This window comes from Scyliorhinus canicula, chromosome 15 (genome assembly GCF_902713615.1).
Source record: "Scyliorhinus canicula chromosome 15, sScyCan1.1, whole genome shotgun sequence".
NCBI lineage: Eukaryota > Metazoa > Chordata > Chondrichthyes > Carcharhiniformes > Scyliorhinidae > Scyliorhinus > Scyliorhinus canicula.
Window position 1 is genome coordinate 18,056,959 of NC_052160.1, and position 16,711 is coordinate 18,073,669.

Here is a 16,711-nt window from a genome sequence, read left to right on the forward strand (position 1 = left end):
CTTTCTCTAACTCTGCCGGTGGTCATGGCAGGGTGGGTGGGCAATGAACAACTTTGAAAACCTCTGTTGCCTTTTGTTGAAGATGTTTTAAGTAATATGTTTATGCTTCAGTAATTATGTCTGACAGTGTAAAGTGTCTGTGCTGTTTAAGATGCACTTTGTACAGCATTCAAATCTGGTAAGAGGCTAAAGTTTTATAAGCAGCTTTTCTAGATTTCTGTTTAATTACAAGTTGTTGTAGCATTTCTAAAGAGCAGTGAATCTCCCAAAACCTAATGCTAAGTCTCTATTAATGCCAATTGCAAAAAATAGAATCCAGCATTTGTTGGTGGAATTTGATGAAAGCACTTGCAATGTTGGGATTTGGGAGATCCATGTAAAAGATAGAGGGAGTTGGTGTAAAACAGACTGCTTTTCTCTGTGAGCCCATTTTTCACTGCTGGTGTGGACCAATTTCACCTTCAAAAGATCGAAATGAAGTGAAAATACCTGAGAAAGAGATTTATTTTCAAACCTTGGCAATACTGCAGTTAGTGCAACAGTAAATGCAGACTGATGAAGAGAGAGAAGATTGCAGAACTTTACATTTGGAATAGAGTCACCCAGTGTCTTGTGTTATGTAATTTGGAATAACACAAGGTGCCACTTGATGCAGTTTTGTATGACTCTTCATTCGGCTGGATTGTCCGGCACTCGCTGCCGGTAGCGGAGTTCCCGATGCAGCGGAGAATCCAGTGTTGGGAAAAAACAGGATCAGCCCCTGTTGATCCTTTTCTGATGCTACAGTCCCCCACACCCTACTACCCCACAATGCAAGATCTGCCCACCCCTCCCCACCAGCCGCCGGTCACCATCCCCTCATTTTTTTGCAAAAGTTTGCATGGTTAAGGATCAGGAATCGTTTCTTGATTTGCGCTCCCAGCAATTCAGCTCTGACAGGAGAACATAGGGCGAGTGTTGGGCTCTCGCTTGAGCGCAACGCAGCTGGAGAATGTTGGGAAAGCCCTCCAGTGAGCCTCGCTCCGAAGCCCCACGACACGTCAGAGTCGGAACCCCACCCCAAATGGGCGTGACCGAATGGCGCTCGTGGAAGTAGGTCAAACCTACTTACGACCTACCTGAGCGGGATTCACCGGACTCCCTCAATTCTTAGGCCTCCCCAAGAAGGCTGCAGGTGGGTGCCGATCAGTGCTGGCCCACATAAATGTGGACTATGTGGAACGGCACCCGGTGGGTCTCCTGGGCCACCAGAGACCCCAGGGTGGTCTGGGTAAGTGCAGGGTAGTCCCCTGGCCCTCCCTCTGGAACGTGGGCACCTTGGCACTGCCCAGCTGGCACCTTGGCACTGCTGCCCTGGCCCTGCCAAGTTGCCCGGATGGCACCGCCAATCTGGCAGGAGCACTGCCTGGGTGTCAATGCAAGGGTGTCTAAGTGCCAGGATGGCACTACCAAGGCTCAGGGGCTGAGGGGGCATGCCCACAAAAGAGATTGGAGGAGGGGTTTGAAGGGTGAGAGAGTGCAGGGCAGGTAAGTAGGGGCCTCTGGGAGGTTGGGGATGATGTTGGGTGTCCTGGAAGGGAGGGGGTGCTGCAAGGGGACATAGGGTGGCCTGAAGAGGGGGGACCCCCAGGGACCCCATAGCGGGTACCCTCAATGGGGGTGTGGGGTAGTGTTCATGTGTGTGGGGGTGGCATTGCCCATGGGTGGAGGTGTGGGGGACCAACAAGCTCACTTAGAGATTGGAGCACCCTTTCAAAATAGCAGCCTGATCTCTGAGTTCAGCTCCCCAGTGCTAAAAGAAATTCTAAGTGTGGGCTAACCTGGTGGGAAATTCCCCAGGGCCCAGAAAAAGTGACTAAGTGTCATTGAATACCGGTGGAACTCGCTGGCAAATCCGGCAGGAGACTCCCTGAAAAACCCGCCACAAATGAACTTAGAAATTGTTTGGGAGAAATGGGCCCACCATCTCCCAAATTAAGAACCCGGCACTGTTTGTTTCTCTTTCACAGATGCTGACCGATCTGCTGAGTTGTTTCAGCATTTTCGGATGTTATAAAATAAGAAGACTGTCCTGCGGCCTTTATTGCAGACACCGTGGCACAGACGCTTGGGGTGTTGTACTTTCATTGTGGGAGCCTAGGTTAGAAATCCTGACCAGAATAAGGGGATCAGTGCTCCCATCATGGCAGCCATTAAAAGCTATTGGGCTAGATTCTCCGGCCCGCCACATTTCTGTTTCAGCACGGCGGCAGATGCTCCATTAAGCCGGCCGGGGTTTCTCATTATGGGGTAGTCCCACGCTGTCGGGATACCTCCGGGCTGCCTGAAAAACAGAGCATCTCACCGGCGGAGAATCCAGCCCCTTAAGTATTATCTGTTTGGCTATATCATCTGGGTTCACAGTAGATGTCAGTCCACAACGTTGTACATGTCTCTTGAAAAGAACAAGTTGATTAGCGATACTCAACACGGTTTTGTGAAGGGTAGGTCATGCCTCACAAACCTTATTGAGTTTTTTGAGAAGGTGACCAAACAGGTGGATCAGGGTAAAACTGTTGATGTGGTGTATATGGATTTCAGTAAGGCGTTTGATAAGGTTCCCCACGGTAGGCTATTGCAGAAAATAAGGAAGTATGGAATTGAAGGTGATTTAGCGGTTTGGATCAGTAATTGGCTAGCTGAAAGAAGACAGAGGGTGGTGGTTGATGGCAAATGTTCATCCTGGAGTTCAGTTACTAGTGGTGTACCGCAAGGATCTGTTTTGGGGCCACTGCTGTTTGTCATTTTTATAAATGACCTGGAAGAGGGTGTAGAAGGATGGGTTAGTAAATTTGCAGATGACACGAAGATCGGTGGAGTTGTGGATAGTGCTGAAGGATGTTATAGGATACAGAGGGACATAGATAAGCTGCAGAGCTGGGCTGAGAGGTGGCAGATGGAGTTTAATGCGGAAAAGTGTGAGGTGGTTCACTTTGGAAGGAGTAACAGGAATGCAGAGTACTGGGCTAATGGCAAGATTCTTGGTAGTGTAGATGAACAGAGAGATCTCGGCATCCAGGTACATAAATCCCTGAAAGTTGCCACCCAGGTTAATAGGGCTGTTAAGGAGGCATATGGTGTGCTAGCCTTTATCAGTAGGGGGATTGAGCTTCGGAACCACAAGGTCATGCTGCAGCTGTACATAGCTCTGGTGCGGCCGCACCTGGAGTACTGCGTGCAGTTCTGGTCACCACATTATAGGAAGGATGTGGAAGCTTTGGAAAGGGTTCAGAGGAGATTTACTAGGATGTTGCCTGGTATGGAGGGAAGGTCTTACGAGGAAAGGCTCAGGGAATTGAGGTTGTTTTCGTTAGAGAGGAGAAGGCTGAGAGGTGACTTAATAGAGACATATAAGATAGTCAGAGGGTTAGATAGGGTGGACAGTGAGAGTCTTTTTCCTCGGATGGTGATGACCAACACGAGGGGACATAGCTTTAAATTGAGGGGTGAGAGATATAGGACAGATGTCAGAGGCAGTTTCTTTACTCAGAGAGTAGTAGGGGTGTGGAACGCCCTGCCTGCAACAGTAGTAGACTCGCCAACTTTAAGGGCATTTAAGTGGTCACTGGATAGACATATGGATGAAAATGGAATAGTGTAGGTCAGATAGGCTTCAGATGGTTTCACAGGTCGGCGCAACATCGAGGGCCGAAGGGCCCGTACTGCGCTGTAGTGTTCTATGTTCTATGTTCTATAAGCTGACTGGCCTCCCTGCACATACCAATGAACCTATGTATAAGTGATTTTATTAGTTTAATGGCTATTGAAACTGTACTTGATAGATTTCTCTCTTTTAGCTCACAGTTGTAGAATGTCTGAGCTGTTCATACCTGGAGAATTATGATCAATTAACTGCCACTAGAGACTCTTGTGTCATTGAGAAAATCAGGCAATTCCACATCTTAACTCTGTTGGTACCCTGTACATTTCTCTGCATTTATTAGCAGTCAGTTCCAGCCATGTTGAAGGCAATGGTTCATTGCTGGCTTATTGTTATGTTTGGATATGAATGTACCGATGCTGCATAATTCTAGTGTAATATTACACAACGTGAATAATTTACAGTCCTCTCTGGTTATTTTTAAACAGGAAGATCCTCGATACAGAAAAATGGTAGGAGAAAATCAAACCGAAAATCTGCTTACTGTTCGGAAAGTTTCTGTGTCTCGAATGCATTCCTTACCTAACGACAGCTACATGTTTCGCCCAGTTAGATCAGCCCAAACTCATTTTCCGCTACATGAAGTGGATTCCCATCAGGGTATGTCACTGACAAGTATTTATTTAAGAAAGGGAAATGTTTTCAATCAGTCAATCAAAAATTATTGGAAAATTCATTGCTGTTCTTTAATTCACCGGAACGTCAGTCTTGTGAATCAGACTAAAGTACACAACCGAGAAACTCCGGGCATCATGCTGCTGTAGAAGTCTACCATTGCTCCTGTCATAACGTGTGGGAGCAGGAGGGAGACCCTCCAGACCAGGGGTCCGATTCTCACAAAAAATGACTAAGTTTGTTTGCGGCAGGTTTTTCAGGGAATTTCCCGCCGGCTCTGCCGAGGAGTTGCCCACCACTATCCATTGACACTATGGGCATGATTCTCTGGCCCCGTTATACTCTCACTCAAGTGAAACGAGGCCGGTGAATAGCGGGAGAGGCCAAATACGAGAACCGTGCCAGGCGGCAAACAGTTTGCGATGAAACCAGCCCGCTGCCGCAGACGAAATTGGGATCCTGCCGTAGCGTAATGAGAAACCAATTATCACCACTTTCGCCTCATTTCCATACAATTAACGAGAGCCATCCAATATCCAATGGCCTCCCGTCATTCAGCCACCTCCCGAGCCAGTGGTCACGCTCACGCTAATTAGTACTCCTTTTGAAAAACGTGAACCTGGCAGAAGGGCTTCTGTGGGGAGCTGAGGAGGTGAATAGCCATCTTTGCTCACAGGCAAAGAGCCGGAGGGTGCTGGGCTTGCTACCCCAGTGCTCTGCAGGTGTGGTGGACCCTTGGCTGAGGGTGAGCCGCCATGGGAGGGTGTGTGGGGGGGGGGGGGCAACTGGGGGCTAACTGCACTCAGCACCACCATGCCAACCCCTGGATTGTGTGTGTCCATTCCTGGGGCAATCATTGTCCCTGTCTGTCTGCCCCACTGACCATCCATAAGCCCCACCAACTGCAAAGGGAATTGGCAATCGTGGTTAAGTGAGCACTTCACACCATTCAAGTGGATCTCTGTGGGTGGGCTGGCCATGTAGCATGTGGGAGTCATTGCCTAGCATCCTATTCACACCTTGATGCCTGGGCACCGGGCCTGAACACTGCGGTAGCAACACCACATGCAACATTCGAACATCCAAACACCCAGGGGATGGGACACAGCTCCGGGGAACTGTCCATGGTTGGAGGGTGGGTGAGTGCCACAGGGAGGGCGAGGTGCCTGGAGAGATGGACCAAAGGTTCTGAGGTCGGCCTGCATGGCGGAACAAGGTGAAATAGGCACATACTGGTGTGCACAAAAGTGTTTATTGTGTTTGACAATTCCCCACCCTCCCGATGGTGCTGGCCCCTCCCCCAACCTCAGTCCCCTCACCTCCTACCTACCTACCCCCTCCCCTCCCCAGTGCCCTCAGTGATCCTCAATGTGCCTTGCCCTCCAAGCTCTACCACTACATCTAGGTGTGTCCCTAGGATGCACATCTGAGGTGGAGGGAGCCAGCTACTTACCATGTACCATGGCCTTCGATGCCCCAGGCGGGCGCCCTCTGGGGATTCTGAGGCCGGAGGGCCCCAGCTCACTTCTCTGCGGCACATGCACAGTCGTGCCACCCTGTCCCGTGTGCTGGCTGCGAGCCATGGCCTCATCAGAGGGGTAGAACCCGGGGTAGCTGGTGGTCACCGTCGCCACTCCCATGTGACAGGTCCGGGTTGGCACTCACGCCCCCTCCTCCTGCTCGGTACCCATAAGGCCCTGGGGTTCACTTTGGGATGGAGAGCAGCTCATTCGAGCCCTGGCTGCTGCTGCAACATCTGGCTGTGCCAGCCCTAGCGGCTCCCCATGGTCTGCACCATCAGGCCGATGCCCTCAGCAATGCTCTCCAGTGGTTGGGACATGCTCTGCAGTGCCTCGACAATGCCCACTTGGGACTGTGACAAGCTCTGCAGCGCCGCGGCCATTCCCATATAAGAGCAGGACATATCCCGCAGAACCTCATCAAGATCAGCCTGGTAATGGGTGACATCCCCCAGCGAGGCAGATGTTCTGCCCAGATCCTCAGCCATGTCTGTCAACGATTGCACGACGCCTTGGATACCTTCACTCATGGTGCCAATGTCGTGTACCAGGTTCTCCACTACGGTCACCACCCCAGGAGTGTTGGCTTCGGTGCTATGCATTGCCAGCAACAACCCTGTGCCCGTATCCTCTGGGCCTCCTCCAAGCGGCTATGGATCTGCTGGAGTGTCGCTGACACCTCTCTCTGAATGTACAGGCCGCTCCCTATCATCTCCGTCAGCTCCGGGATGACCTCTTCCACAGGCTCAGCATCAGGCTGGGACTTAGCTGGGTTCTGGGATCCAGCAGACCTGTCGACTGGAGGATCTGCAAGAGAATGGACGCGTGGTCAGTGGGAGGGATGGATCAGTCAGTAAGGCAATAACAACTCACGTTTGACAGGCCTTCTGGGTGGGGTCAGAAGCTCCTTACCTCTGCCTCGTCCGCCAGTCTCCGCGTTGGTGACCGCCCTGTCCTCGGTCACCTCCAGGGCATCCTCCTCTAAGGTGGTGAGGATCCTGATGTCTGGCACACCACCGCCCATCTGGGCCTTCTCCAGGCGATTGTGGGGAGCTTTTCCTGAGGAGACACGGAGGGGACATTGTTAGCCACGTGTGTGGTTCACAGTGGTGGGAGGGGGTGTGATGGAGGGGTTGAGGAGGTTGAAGGGAGAGGAGGCTAGATGCCCTGTGGGGGCCGGGGGGGGGGATAGGTCTCCAGGGAGGTGGGGGCGGTGCTGGTGTCTACTCACTTGTGCTGCCCAGTTTAAGTCATTGAGCTTCTTCCTGCACTGGAGGCCAATCCTCCTGTTCACATTCCCCAAGCTCACTACTGCCACCACCTTGTCCCAGGTGGTACTGGCTGCCCTGTGGCTGATCCTCCTGGGCCCTCAGGATAACAGGACATCCCTCCTGGCCTCCACAGTGTCTAACAGCCTCCCCAGGTCAGTGGCCCCGAATCTTGGGGAAGGTTTCCTTGGCGCCATTGACCTCGTTAGCGGGGGGCTGATGAGAGTGGTCCCTACAAATCAGCTGACGAGCCTTCAATTGCGGCGAGAAATCTGTGAGACCTTGTTACGTGGACCAATTAATGTTGATTGGGTTGCTGGCCTCACTTGGCCTATTCCGCTTGTTACATCACTTAGAGATCCTTCCAGAGAATCGTGACATTAGTCACTTTTTTGAGCCCTGGGGAATTTGTCTTCGGTTTAGCCCACACTTAGAATTCTTTTTCGCACTAGGGAGCTGAACTCAGAGATCGAGCCGCCATTTTGAAAGGGTGCACCGATCTCTCAGTGAGCTTGTGGGACACTCCCCACACATGGGCAATGCCATCCCCCTACACACATGGACACTACCCCACATGCCCCAAGTGAGGACACCCCACAATGGAGTCCCTGGGGGTCCCCCTCTTCAGCCCCCATAAGCCTCCTTACAGCACCCTCTCCCTTCCAGGGCCCCCACCCATCACCCCCCAACTTACCTGCCCTGCACTCTCCCACCCTTCAAACCCCTCTTCCACTCTAATTTTGTGAGCATGGCCCCCCTCAGCCCCTGAGCCTTGGCAGTGCCACCATGGTACTCGGGCACCTTTGCACTGAACCCATGCCGTGTTCCTGCTGGCTTGGCAGTGCCATTCAGGCACTTTGGCATTGTCAGGGTGACAGTGCCAAGGTGCTCACGTTCAAGGGGGAAGGTCAGGGAGCCACCCTGCATTTACCTTGACCACCCTGGGACCTCTGGTGGCTCGGGAGACCCCCCGGCTGCCATTCTGCCTGGGCCACGTTTATGTGGACCAGCACTGATCGGTTTAAAACCCGCTTCGGCGTGTGCCGTTTGGTCCAGCCCTGTATGGGCAGGATTCTGACTCCCGATGCCTCGCGGGACTTGGTTGAATCTTGCGAAATGTGAAGATTGCCGGGAAACCAGTGAGAGGGCTCTTCCGGCAATCACTGGCTGCACCACACTCAAGTGAGAGTGCGATGCGGCCTGTGGATCGCACCCCCAGGTCTTCGATGGTTTAAGGGTGCAACTAAACTGTACAGACAAGGGATGGGGACAGTCGGTGTTTGGTTTTCCCTTGCCCTCTCCAGGGGCTGACCCCATGGCCTTGTTTCTGAGAGCCACTTGAAAATGCAAAAAAAAAAATGCTTCCCTCTGCAACCCCCAATTTGCACAAGTTCACCAGAGATGTACCTCAGCTTCAGCCCCCGGAGCCGGAGTGTGCCCACCCCCCCCCCCCCCCCCCCCCCCCCCCCCCGCCAACCCCATCACTACCACCATCTGTGCCCTCTTTCCTCAGGTTGGCCCTATTTTTAATGCTGACAACCAAACTTGCCTGCACCACTGGCACATCTGAATCCAACTGAGGCCTCAGAACTGGTCCAGCCCCAAGCCCCTATGTGACACATCGATGGGGTCGTTGGGCCTGAGTCAAACTTTGAGATGCCAATCTCAAAGCCTGCTCTCAATCTTTCTGGAGTCTGTCTTGACTCTGCCTGAACCTGTTAATTTTGGAAGCATAGACTAACTGAGTAACTCATAAATTAGCCAAAAATATACTATCACAAAATAGAGAATCAAGGTTTAAGCTTCCCTAATGAGGAGACATTGCAAGGAAAAAATTAAAATAATTTTTTATCTGACAAATGCCTTTGGTTTCAAGTTTTTTTTATTCAGGGTTGGTTTTTCCTCTGGATTCTTTTATTTAGGGTCTGTGACTTCGGTCCAGTCTCAGCCTGCCGAAGTTTCTGCATATCCTGGAGTTCCCACTGAGGTAATTCATCATAACTTTGCTTCGACCAGCCACATCACCCTCCCCAAAATCCCTCCTCCACAGAGACCACCGAGATCACCCAGTTTTAACAGGCTGCTACATAGACAGGTATTGATCGATTTTGTTTAAAAGGTATTCGCATTTTGCATCAAAGCATGTAGGCTCAGAAATCAGTGGCCTTTGCTTCCAATTTGTGGTCTTTGACAATGACACAAAGCTGGCTGAAACCAAGCTGGCATATCATTTAAACTGTGCCCCAATTTTCTGTTGCTTTTTGTAAAAGAGCACTGTTTGGGATAGGGAATTGCTAATGCCTACTTCATGCACAGAATCTTCTCACTCACACTACCTGCTATATTGGACATTCGGTGCCCCTTTGACATCTTTTAAATGAACACAATGTCATTGTGTTTCTATTCCTACGTTTCTAGCCACCAGCATCTAGGTCCCTCGCCTCTGCCAAGCTTATACCCTGCACACCGGTAGCTGCTGGCCAATCAGAGGTTGGCAGTTCATATTTTATATTCATTTACGGGATGTGGGCGTTGCTAGTTAGGCCATAATTTATTGCCCATCCCTAGTTTCCCTTCGGAATGTGGTAGTGAGTGGCCTTCTTGAACCGCTGCAGTCCTTGAGGTGTAGGTACACTCACAGTACTGTTAGGAAGGGAGTTCCAGGATGTTGCCTCAGCGACAATGAAGGAACGGCTGATATATTTCCAAGTCAGGGAGTAAGTGACTTGGAGGGGAACCTTCAGGTGGCGGGGTTCCAGGTATATACTGCTCTTGTCCTTCTAGATGGTAGTGGTCGTGGGTGTGGAAGGTGTTGTTGAAGGAAGCTTGGTGAGTTACTGCAGTGCATCTTGTAGATGGTACACCGGACCTCCACTGTTCGTCAGTGGTGGAGAGTTTAAATGTTTGTTGAAGGAGGAGCATTCAAGCGGGCTGCTTTGACCTGGATGGTGTTGAGCTTCTTGAGTGTTGTTGGAGCTGCACTCATCCAGGTAAGTGGAGAGCATACCATTACACACCTGACTTGTGCCTTGTAAATGGTGGACAGGCTTTGGGGGGTCATGAGGTGAGTTACTCGCTGTAGGATTCCTACCCTTTGACCTGCCATGGTAGCCATAGTATTAATGTGGCTAATCCAGTTCAGTTTCTGATCAATAGTAACTCCCAGGATGTTGATTGTGGGGGATTCAGTGATGGTAATGCCACTAAATGTCAAGGAGCGGTGGTTAGAATGGCTCTTGTAGGAGATGGCCAATGCATGGCACTTGTGTGGCGCAAATGTAACTTGCCACTTGTCAGCCGAAGGCTGGATATTGTCCAGGTCCTGCTGCATTTGGACATGGACTGCTTCATTATCTGAGGAGTCACGAATGGTGCTGAATATTGTGCAACAACGTGCAAATATCCCCACTTCAGACCTTATGATGAAAGGCACTTCATTGATGAAGATGATTTTGGCCTGGGACACTACCCTGAGGAACGCCTGCAGTAAAGTTCTGAAGTTGAGATGATTGACCTCCAACCACCACAACCATCTTCCTTTGTGACAGGTTTGACTCCAGCCAGTGGAGCATTTTCCCCCTGATGCCCATTGACTCCAGTTTAGCGAGGGTTCCTTGATGTCATTCTCGGTCAAATGCTGCCTTGATGTCATGGGCAGTCACTCTCACCTCACCTCTGGCATTCAGCTCTATTGTCTATTTTGAACCAAATCTGTAATGAGGTCAGGAGCTGACTGACCCTGGCGGAACCCAAACTGAGCGTCAGTAAGCAGGTTATTGCTGAGTAAGTGCCACTTGATAGCACTGTTGATGACACCTTCCATTACTTTGCTGATGATGGAGAGTAGACTGATAGGGTGGTAATTGGCTATGTTGGATTTGTCTTGTTTCTTGTGTACAGGACACACCTGGGCAACTTTCCACATTTGGAGGTGGATACCAGTGTTGTAGCTGTACTGGAACAGCTTAGCTAGGCGTGCAGCAAGGTTTGGAGCATAAGTTTTCAGTACTATTGCCAGGATATTGTCTGGGTCCATAGCCTTTGCAGTATGTGAATCGTATTGGCTGAAGACTGACATCTGTGTTGATGGGGACCTCTGGAGGAAACCCGAGATGGATCATCCACTCGACACATTTGGCTGAAAATTGTTGCGAATGCCTCAACCTTGTCTTTTGCACATATGTGCTGGGCTCCTCCATTATTGAGGATGGGGATATTTGTGGGGCTTTCTCCTCCAGTGAGTTGTTCAATAGTCCACCACCATTCATGGCTGGTTGTGGGGGACTACTGAGCTTAGATCTGATGCTTTTGTTGTAGAATCACTTAGCTCTGTCTATTACTTGCTGCTTATGCTGATTGGCACACACATAGTCCTGTAGCTTCACCAGGTCAACACCGAATTTTTTGGTATGCCTGATGTTGCTCCTAGCATGCTCTCCTGCGCTCTTCATTGAACCAGGGTTGATCCCCTGGCTGGGTGTTAATGGTAGAGTGGGGGATATGCCGGGCCATGAGGTTGCAGATTGTGATTGAATACAAACTTTAGGTGGCCCACAGCTGTCCCAACTTTGGCACAAGCCCCCAGATTTTAGTAAGGAGGACTTTGCAGGGTTGGCAGGGCTGAGTTTGCCATTGTCATTTCCAGTGCCTGGTTCGATGTTGGGTGGTCCGCCCAGTTTCATTCCTTTTTTGTGTTTTGGTAGCAGTTGAGTACAGCTGAGTGGCTTGCTAGGCCATTGTACCCGTACCCAACAGTGATGCCCTCCACCCATACCCATAGTCCCTCATGCCCCCGTGTCAAGTTGTGGCACTTCCATACACGTTCAGTCACCACATCATGTATAGAATCAATGTACTGACAGTGGGATGTGGAAAAGCATTTTTTTTTTAAATTAGAATTCATTGATAACTTCCCACTTTCTTAAAAAACCTACTTTTTGCGACAGCCCAATAAAAGCCTCAATTATCCAAACCCTTTTTAATATCAGTAGCTGAAACTGCAAGCACCTGAAACCTCTGTATATTGTAAATACACATTGTGCAAGTGACAGAAGACATCAATGAGCCAAAGCAGTCAATCAAACAATGTTTTCTCTGGGACTGAAGAATGCGTAGTGAGGCTTGGCTGAGAATCCAGAAATCCAGTAGCCGATTGAAACACCTGAGCAATCCACCGCCATACCCCCCCCCCCCCCCCCCCCCCCCCACCTCCTCCACCACCAGTAGGCCACCAATAATCAGGCATATTAATGAGGCAATTGACAACATTTATCCCTGTGCCCACCAGAACTTAATGGTTCCTTAGAGATTAAATGGAAGTTGCATGGCTTTCCTATATCTACCTGAAAGCTGCCCAATTTAAATAAACTTTTTTTTCCTCCTGATTTGCTTCTTTTAGCTCTCTCTCTCTTGACCTATCTTTCTTTCCCTCTCATTATTTAACTTTCTGTCCATGATTTGGCATTGAATGAACTATTCTAATTGACACTTGCTGTTTCACTCCCTGTGTGCTTCAGTAAGCTTTTGCAATCTGATTGGTTAAGGAAATATTAGTTGTTCACCCTGTTAACACAGGCCCCCGGTCTGCTGGAGAGGGCCGTGTGCCAATACAAAAACTCAGACTGTCTGGAAATGAAAAAATGAAAATCGCTTATTGTCACAAGTAGGCTTCAATGAAGTTACTGTGAAAAGCCCCTAGTCGCCACATTCCGGCGCCTGTTCGGGGAGGCTGTTACGGGAATCGAACCGTGCTGCTGGCCTGCCTTGGTCTGCTTTCAAAGCCAGCGATTTAGCCCAGTGTGCTAAACAGCCCCTATGAATCTAAACATAATGAATGGCTCCGGCTATTCTCTCACTGTTGACTGCAGAATCTGGGCCAATAAGTTTAAACACTATCAAGAGATTTGAGCATATAATGTAGGCTGATATTTGAGTACAATGCTCAGGGAGTGCTGCATTGCCTTCTGGGTGAGAAGTTAAAGCAAATCCGTGCAGAGCTGGTCAGGTAGATCTAACGGTTTGGACAATATTTGAAGGTGAGGAGCGTCCTAGGCAACATTTTATTCCTTTATCTACAAGAAAACGTTCAGATGAACTGGGCATTCTCTCATTTGTTATCTACTTAAGAATGATTACACTTCAAAAAGAATGGATACAATGGTGCAGTAACTGTGTCACTGGATTGGTAAACCAGAGCTCTGGACTGAACATGAGTTGAAATCCCACCATGTCAGTTTGAGAACATGAATGCAGTTTTAAAAAGTTATGAAAATGTTTTTTTAAACGGTGCCTGTAGAAGTGACTATGAAGCTGTTGATTTACTTAACTCAACTGGTTCACTAATGCCTGTTAGGGGGGAGGGGTACCTGCTGTCCTTTTGCAGCCTGGCCTATATGTTATTCGGATGTCACAACTATATGATTGGCTCTTGATTATACAGTGAAAACACCTCCAAAGCCACTGGGTTGTAAATAGGGATGGTCGGTAACTGTCAGCTTTGTCAGCAATTTCCCCATCCTGCAAATGAATTAAAAAATAAATTGACTGTAAAAAAAACCTTTGGAGCATGCTGAGGAATGAAAGACTATATGAAATGTAGTCTTTTATTTCAATATCACGACAGGAGATGAATTGAAAACTAGTGAAAGGGTGGGGGAGGAGCAGTGATGGTGTGAGAAAGTCTGCAAAATTAAGAATACAAGGCAGGAGAAACTCATTTGATTAATTCTGTGCAGCAACCGACACGTTTCACAAGATATTTATGATGAAACAATATTATTGAGAATGTATTCTGATATTTTGAGTTTGCTTACATTCCAGGAGTCCTCGAGAAATGACTCCGTGAACGTTATGAATATGGAATCTAATAACAGCCTGAAGATAGAGTCCAGTGACAGTCTCCAACCAAAAGTTTCACCTCATCACATCTTGGTTCCACCATTAATGCACTCCACACCATTGTCTCCAAGGGTCACTCCTCAGTTTTCACCACCATTGACTCAACGCAACAGGCAATCAAGTGTCTATACGCAAAAGCAGGTCTACAGCCAGCATAGTATCCCAAGCCGCTCGCCCAGTCACAGCAGTGGCAGCAACAGCCCAGCGAGCTCCTTCTTCAACACTGTGGACCCAGCTGATGAAGAAGTGTGTTACATCAACAACTCCATGAGAAACTGGAGGAGACAATCTGAAGCAAGAAGCCTATCTTTATCACCTTTCCTTTCTCCCAATCCATCAGTTGTGGCTTTAAAGAACTCTAACAGCACAACAAGTTTGGCTGGTGTTGGCAGGGAGAAAGACTTAAAGAAGTTTTATAGTGTTGATGCACAGGGATTATTGGCAAAGCCTTCTTGGACAGATGACCCAAGGAGACATTCAATTGAAATATGCCCATCAATTGATGATGAAGATGCAAGCTTACAGTTTGAAGGCTCATTTTCTAGTGAAGAAAAGCAAGAACCTTCTGCCCATGTTCAGTCAGATTCTGAATATATTTTTGCAGCTCAAAGAAAGAAAAAGACGAGTCCGCCCTGTATCTCAATAGAACCTCCGAAAGAGGGTGAAAGTGGGCCGTCTTCTCATACTGCAGCAACTGAAGCCAGGATGCATCTGCGCAAGCGCACACTGTCCTTTGAGTCTATGGCTCATAGAGATTCTGTAGAACTTGCAGAGTTGCAACCTGGGAACCAGAGCTCAAAAACAGACCAACGAATTCCTCCAGCCTGTCAAAGCAAGCATCTTACCATTCCAGACTTATCATTCGACCACTCAGATGTGAACTCCTTAAGCAGTTTATCTGACCTGTTTTCCGACAGCAATCATTCAACACCTTCTTCTAGTGTCTCTGCAGATTCAAGAGTAGAATTACTTGCCTCCGAACGGAAGAAAACTGACCATTTAAAAATGCCAAGTGAAAACCCTGACAGTCATAGGCCTGAAAACAGTACTGAGGTACTCAGTGTCACTAATACGCCCCTTAGGAAGCGGGGTCTTATCCGAATGGTTAGCACACGGGAAGACACTGATGATCTTGTGGTATAGCTGGGGTGGATAAACTGGGGGAGAAAACAAAGACTCATGCCAATCAATCACTGTAAAACAGAGACTATTACTCTGTCCAATGATACTTGTTGTTTGATCCCTTGTCATTGATTCAAGGAGTTTGTAAAGGGATGCAAAAAAAAATGGGATATGCAAACATTTTTTGAATGGAACTTGATTAGCTTCCCATAGCTCAATCACATTGATTTGAGTCAGATTTATGTGTACAGGCACTTTATTGTGCAAAGCCACAGTATGCAGAAGTGCAGAAAAGCTGAGAACTATACAGTGATGTAATGTTTGCAATGTATATACAAATAATTATGTATTAGTGACAAATAATTTAATTATGTCTTCATAATGCACATATTTTTATATAGAACCGTAATGTTTTGCACACTTAAAAATTGAATTCCAAGTTGAGTGGTGTTTTCTGGTGTTTAAGTGGAATGTATATAATTTAGTTTTTTTTTAATGTTTTCCTTTCCTGCTTGCTCATGGCTAGCCACATATTCTGAATGTTTAATTTTTCTAATGTAACATTTACTGAGAACCAAATTACTACTGGATTGTAGTCAGTGCAATAATAGACTAATTCAATGTTCAGTTTTTTTTTAAAGAGTCACATTTTCAACCAGGTTAAATTGCAATAAATTAAAGAAACCATAGAGAACAATAAGGCAAACTAATACTAGAAAAGTGTCAAACAAAAACTGAATGAAGTTAAAATCTAACAGCAAATTATTTATTTAATTGCATTTTATTTACAGTTTGGTAAGTTATTAATGGTATTTGTAAAGTTACATGCATTTCCTGGTCAGTAGTGTTATATGTAACCTTTGAAAACAAATCTGTTTACATTTACTATATTGTATCCATCATGCAAGGGGTAACTAACATCATTCTTAAATGCTTGTTTATCTTTTTATTTAGCTTTTGGCAAACCTGTTCCACATTAAAACATGTTAAAATTGTTTTTTGAGTGTACAATAAATTAGAGCTTCTGTCTTAATAAAAAAGAAATCCTGCATTTTCACTCTACATTGTGAGTAATAACAGTCGATGAGCGACAGAGAAGGAAAGCTGCTTTCACAGGTATGGTAATTTTTTTCTATTGTATGTAACCTGTCCAGAACTTCTCTCCTGATTCAGAGGAGCACTACATCCAGCGACAAGGTACACAGTGTTACCACTGTTGCTTCACAGTGCCAGGGACCCGGGTTCGATTCCCAGCTTGGGTCACTGTCTGTGCGGAGTCTGCATGTTCTCCCCGTGTCTGTGTGGGTTTCCTCCAGGTGCTCCGGTTTCCTCCCACAAGCCCCGAAAGATGTGCTTGTTAGGTAAATTGGACATTCTGAATTCTCCCTCAGTGTACCCAAACAGGTGCCGGAGTGTGGCGACTAGGGGATTTTCACAGTAACTTCATTACAGTGCAAATGGAAACTTGCTTGTGACAATAAAGATTATTATTATTATAAATCTGGAGAAATAACTTTGGGATTTAGGTGGTGTTCTGAAAGTTGGACAAGTACATGTTTTTCCTTTAAGAGGTTTTTAAAAGATTTGAC

The 16,711-nt window shown here is 47.7% G+C and overlaps 1 protein-coding gene across 4 annotated transcripts in view; it reads left to right on the forward strand.

Annotated features, from left to right (window-relative positions):
- The window catches only part of cacna1ha (calcium channel, voltage-dependent, T type, alpha 1H subunit a), an 806,165-nt gene extending 790,003 nt beyond the window's left edge, over positions 1 to 16,162 (forward strand). For 3 of the 4 annotated variants that reach the window (XM_038819419.1, XM_038819420.1, XM_038819422.1), the window contains 3 exons: positions 4,129 to 4,300; positions 9,026 to 9,198; positions 13,923 to 16,162. In XM_038819419.1, the coding sequence (XP_038675347.1) occupies positions 4,129 to 4,300; positions 9,026 to 9,198; positions 13,923 to 15,143 (1,566 nt within the window). In that variant the 3' untranslated portion in view covers positions 15,144 to 16,162. The remainder of the gene's footprint in view (positions 1 to 4,128; positions 4,301 to 9,025; positions 9,199 to 13,922) is intronic. The other variant, XM_038819421.1, reaches the window with a different exon arrangement.
- Positions 16,163 to 16,711: the final 549 nt, after the last annotated feature.